This window comes from Phragmites australis, chromosome 24 (genome assembly GCF_958298935.1).
Source record: "Phragmites australis chromosome 24, lpPhrAust1.1, whole genome shotgun sequence".
Lineage (NCBI taxonomy): Eukaryota > Viridiplantae > Streptophyta > Magnoliopsida > Poales > Poaceae > Phragmites > Phragmites australis.
This window is the reverse complement of record NC_084944.1, coordinates 7,683,015-7,687,942: the sequence shown is the minus strand read 5'-3', so window position 1 is coordinate 7,687,942 and position 4,928 is coordinate 7,683,015. Positions and strand designations below refer to the sequence as shown.

The 4,928-nt window shown below is 41.6% G+C and overlaps 1 protein-coding gene across 2 annotated transcripts; it reads left to right on the top strand.

Moving 5' to 3' along the window:
* Positions 1-249: 249 nt before the first annotated feature.
* LOC133907838 (organic cation/carnitine transporter 7-like) lies at positions 250-4,181 on the top strand. 2 transcript variants are annotated; one of them, XM_062349934.1, is made up of 6 exons: positions 250-714; positions 1,297-1,568; positions 1,902-2,139; positions 2,928-3,459; positions 3,555-3,757; positions 3,847-4,181. In XM_062349934.1, exons 1-6 carry the CDS (start codon positions 712-714, stop codon positions 4,075-4,077), a joined length of 1,479 nt encoding a protein of 492 aa, XP_062205918.1. In that variant the 5' UTR covers positions 250-711; the 3' UTR covers positions 4,078-4,181. The 2 variants fall into 2 exon arrangements, with proteins under 2 accessions (XP_062205918.1, XP_062205919.1); XM_062349935.1 differs by having other exon boundaries at positions 252-525.
* Positions 4,182-4,928: the final 747 nt, after the last annotated feature.

The window sequence follows — 4,928 nt, the reverse complement described above, 5'->3', positions numbered from 1 at the left end:
CAACAACAATTTGAAGACTCACTTGAGGTAGGGATGCCACTTGCAAGCTTGTAACTGCACAGTAGCACGCAACACAGTTATTAGGGATGTAAGTTTTGCTTATTCTAAATCATGGGGCTGACCCATAATTTATTCAATTGAACTAATCCATATTTCAAAGAAAAGAAAAATATAAGATGCAAATGAACTAAAACAGTCCACCGTCCTCAGACTTAGAATCATGCATCCATGTGGGCGCCTAACATCGGCGTTGACCATTGACTTTTCCAGTAGCATCTCCCGGTCAAACCAACCATCTCGCATCTCCTTTCTCCCACCCCACCATCCTCAGACTTTCGGAGCATCCCAAAACATCCGGAGCCCAATCGCTCAACAAAAGCGCAGAGATCAGCACGAGACAGCCGCGCCGCAGGCGCCCGGATTCCTTTCGGTAAGCCGCCCGAATCCGCCGCCTGCAGCTGCGGGATTCGCTCCTGCCGGATCAGGCTGCTCTTCAAACGGCGCAGATCCAAGAAACGCACTCCGGTTCGTTCTTCGTCTTGCTACGTTGCTTTTGTGTGCTAATAACTATGCGCGAGCGATTGCCGGAGTGGAACGTTGGGCCCGGATAGATTAGTCAGGCGGGCCCGAGCGGTGGGTCGAGTTTGATGCTCCCAGCCTGCTAAGGATCACTGCGAAATAAGCCTCTGATTCGGCTAGGCGGCTCTTGAAATGGTGAGGATCTCGTGAGCATCCTTTCTTTAGATTCAGCGGTTTCGATTCTTGTTTGCTCTCGAGTTGATGCTTTGCTTTACGAATGGGCAAAGCGAGGCAAAAAAAAGAGAGTGATAATATGACGTGCTGGATGCTCATCGTGGTCGATATCATTAGAGCCCAAATCTTGTTGTGTGTGTTTTATTTGATTATTTTTAGATACTTCTTTAAGAGCAATTGTGTGTTTGTACAGTGTGGACGGTCAAGAGATTATATACTTGGTGTGCGTGTTCTTGCGGATATCTTTGTTTCGATGAATGCTTAAGCTGGCTTGTGCACTTCTACAGAATCGCAAAGTGAGCTTGCAATGCTTTAGAATGTGTTCGGTTCAGGGTCTTATGTCTAACTCTTGTCGTATGATGCGTGCGTTTACCAGTTGTGGATTAGTGCATCTGTGTTATTTTAACCCATTTTCAGAGAAATGCCATTATGAACCTGCAAAATATGACTAGAAAACGGCGCCTACTTTTCTCGGCAACTCCAGTTAGTTACATCTCAATTAACTCCGCTATATGAATAACATTTGTGACCATTACATGGCAGATGGAGGAGGAGCAATCAGCTACGTATACTGTGGATGACGCACTCCTGTCATCAGGTTTCGGGAGGTTCCAAATATTGATTCTTTCCTATGCTGGGATTGGCTTAATTGCAGAAGCAATGGAGATGATGCTGCTATCATTTGTTGGTCCATCAGTACAGCTAGAATGGAAGCTTACTTCTCATCAGGAAAGCATGATTACAAGTGTTGTTTTTGTTGGAATGCTGATAGGAGCTTACTCGTGGGGTGTGGTTTCAGACAACTACGGAAGGAGGCAGGTCCAATCTTTTTACTTGTCGTGTACCTTTTTGTACAAATTACACCAGACCATTTCCTCTCTTGCTGATGTTTAGCATGGGGTCACCAAAACTTATTCCTGGCCTAGTTTCCATTGTGCTGTTGGTACCGATTCCTTGTTATAGATGATTGAAAACAATAACATGTTTGGAACTGGCTAAGGTCCCATGTATAACCAAGTTCATTTTCATGTTACTTTCCGGAACAACCTTGAAATCATGCTTTATAAAACTTAATGCAAACCTTACCTGATTTTGTTCTTGTTTACAGCATACAAGCCTTTAACACTGTTCCATTTGGATTTTTATAGGAGAGGGTTTCTCTTTACAGCCATCGTGACGAGCGGAGCTGGATTCTTGAGTGCTTTTGCTCCTAACTATCTGTCATTGATATCTCTAAGATTTTTAGTTGGTATTGGCTTGGGGGGAGGACCTGTTCTCGGATCTTGGTTCTTGGAATTTGTTCCTGCTCCAACTAGAGGAACTTGGATGGTGGTCTTTTCTGCATTTTGGACTGTTGGGACCATCTTCGAGGCTTCTCTTGCATGGGTATAATATTTTTTCCTGATATTTTGAATTGAGAAGGTTGCTCAGATTCTTGTTTCAAAAAGAAGATTGTTCATATCATGATGCGACCAATTCTCAGCGCATACTCCAGTTTATTCAGAAATTATGAATTTGTGCATCCTCAAACAGTTAATATACTAACGATGATGCTGATTATCTTACAAACAATTAATCTGTAGTATTAATGTGTCTGTTACAGGATGCTTGGACAGAAAAGGTTGCTTAATTCAATATGACATAGGAATAGATTACAACAAGACTAGCCGCATGGAACATCATCTTAGAAAGGAACTTCTATAACTAGGGCATAGAAGCACAAGCTCTGTGATAATTATTTTTGCTTCTCAATCCCTTGAAATATTATGAGAAATTATATTCATAAATAAAATATCTATCTGCATCATCTGTAATTTTACTTGCATCATTTGTAAGTTTGGTAGCAGGCTATGTGTTGGATGATACTTTTCTCCATATGGTTTGTTACTTTTTATTCCAAATGATCAGCCAAGTGCTGATATAATGTAATAAGAAGCAAAGGCTTTATGCATCAAACAATGCAGAGGCTGGAACGATTTCTTTTTTCAAAAAAATCTGTAATTTTACTTGGGAACTTTGATGTGAAGATGTATAATATACTATCCTGTTCTGGATAGACAGTTCATAATTAGACATATTCTTGCAGTAAAAAACGTACACATGTTATAGAATGATCGATTTCACCTAGTTGTTTCTGTGACTAATTTCTTACCGTACTAATGGCACTATGGCAGACAGTTATGCCCAAGTTTGGCTGGAGGTGGTTGTTGGCACTATCGGCTGTTCCATCTTTCATCCTGCTCCTATTTTATCCTATCACGCCAGAGTCACCAAGATTCCTATGCATGAAAGGCAGAGTAACCGAGGCTGTGGAGATACTGGAGAAAATGGCAAGATTAAACAATGTGCAGCTCCCTTCTGGCAAGCTTGTTTCTAACACGAGCATTGAGTTAGACGAGGTTTCGAGATCTTCCGAGTCCGCAACACTTCTGGCTGGTGCAGAAGAAAATGACCACATCAATGAAAATGAAGGTTCCAATTTTGGAGGTATTAAGTCCGTTGGCAAGCTACTTGCACCAAAACTGATCAGAGCAACTCTGCTTCTGTGGATGGCTTTCTTTGGAAATGCGTTTTCCTATTACGGGATTGTTCTGCTGACATCAGAGCTAAGTAATGGAAACAGGATATGTGCAAAAGAGGAGGTTGAATCCGTACACTCAAATAATGCAAGCCTCTATAAGAATGTTTTCATATCCAGTTTTGCTGGTTGGTTCCTACCGTACATAACATCTCTTATGATAACTATCTTCCAATTCTTGTGATCATTTTGATGACCAATCTTCCATGTTTTCGTGAAACAGAGATTCCAGGGTCGTTTCTATCGGCCATGATCGTGGATAGATTCGGTCGGAAGCTTTCGATGGCTTTGATGCTCTTCACTAGCTGTGTTTTCTTATTCCCTCTAGTGTTTTCCCGGACAGAGACACTAACAAGAATCTCCCTGTTTGGTGCCCGGCTGTGTATATCTGCTAGCTTCACCATTGTATACATATATGCACCGGAGGTCAGTGCAGTTTTACAACATTACTTGATTTATTCTATGTTTATTTCCCTCTCTTTGTGATAACCAATTTTCCTTGCATTGTTGCTCAGATCTACCCAACCTCGGTGAGAACAACGGGCATCGGCATCGCGAGCTCGGTGGGCAGGATCGGAGGCATCCTCTGCCCGCTCGTCGCCGTTGCCCTGGTGCACGGCTGCCAGCAGACGACGGCAATCCTGCTCTTTGAGCTTGTAATCTTCCTCTCCGGCTTGGCCGTCTCGTTCTTCCCATTCGAGACAAAGGGCTGTAAACTCAACGATACCGAGGTCGATATGAATTGATGAGGTGTTGTACTGCGCGAACTTTTTTTTGTGTGACGAGAACACGGGGATGCCTTACTGATTCAACATTTTTCAACACGATGTTAACGATGATGTTTTGGTCAGTGAGAATAAATAAATCTGCTGGGAAGCTGTTTCTCTCCTTGCCTTGTTACAACGGCGATGGTCAGTGGTCACCCCCTGCCACGACGTGCTCCGCTCCCCTCCGTCGCCCAACACCGAGAGGCCATGGCCCTGGAGAATCATCTACTACGTGTGTGATGGGTGATAACTGTTATTAGTGATGGATCTTATATCTGCTACTTCGAACTCATCATTGATGAGTTATTATTGATGATAGGTAAAGACTCGTCACCAATAAATTTATAGGTGACAGGTCATAATTTGATCTGTCATTAATAAAGGTCATAAGTGATGTATCGTAACAGTGACTCGTCACTTATAAATGATAAGTATTTTTCATATTTTTTAGACACGAAAAAAGTTAAAAAAATATATTTTTTTTACTCAATCCATCTCAGCACAAGGGCTCATCGCATATACCTATAAGTCACGTCATTTTTCAAACTGTTTTCGGTCTTTGACTTTCGTAAAAATTGAACTCACGACCTCTTCTCGCGCACGGACTCTTTTACCACCTTAGTTATCACGTCATTGTGATAGGAATCGAATATTTTATCGTTTTAACTTTCGTTGCCAAAGATCATATGTGACGGATCTTGTTTTTCGCAAATTGTTGAGTATTGTATTGTTTGATACTGAATAAGTGAATTGTTAATTTACATATAAAAATTTTCTTCATCTAAAGTTGTAAATTTTTTTTATGAATTTATGAATATCTTATGCCAATG

What these genes read in the sequence shown, in the direction of transcription:
- LOC133907838 (XM_062349934.1), top strand. An exon ending in TCAGACAACTACGGAAGGAG is followed by an intron (nt 1,569 to 1,901) that starts GCAGGTCCAATC and finishes GGATTTTTATAG; the next exon opens with GAGAGGGTTTCTCTTTACAG. An exon ending in TTTCATATCCAGTTTTGCTG is followed by an intron (nt 3,460 to 3,554) that starts GTTGGTTCCTAC and finishes TTCGTGAAACAG; the next exon opens with AGATTCCAGGGTCGTTTCTA.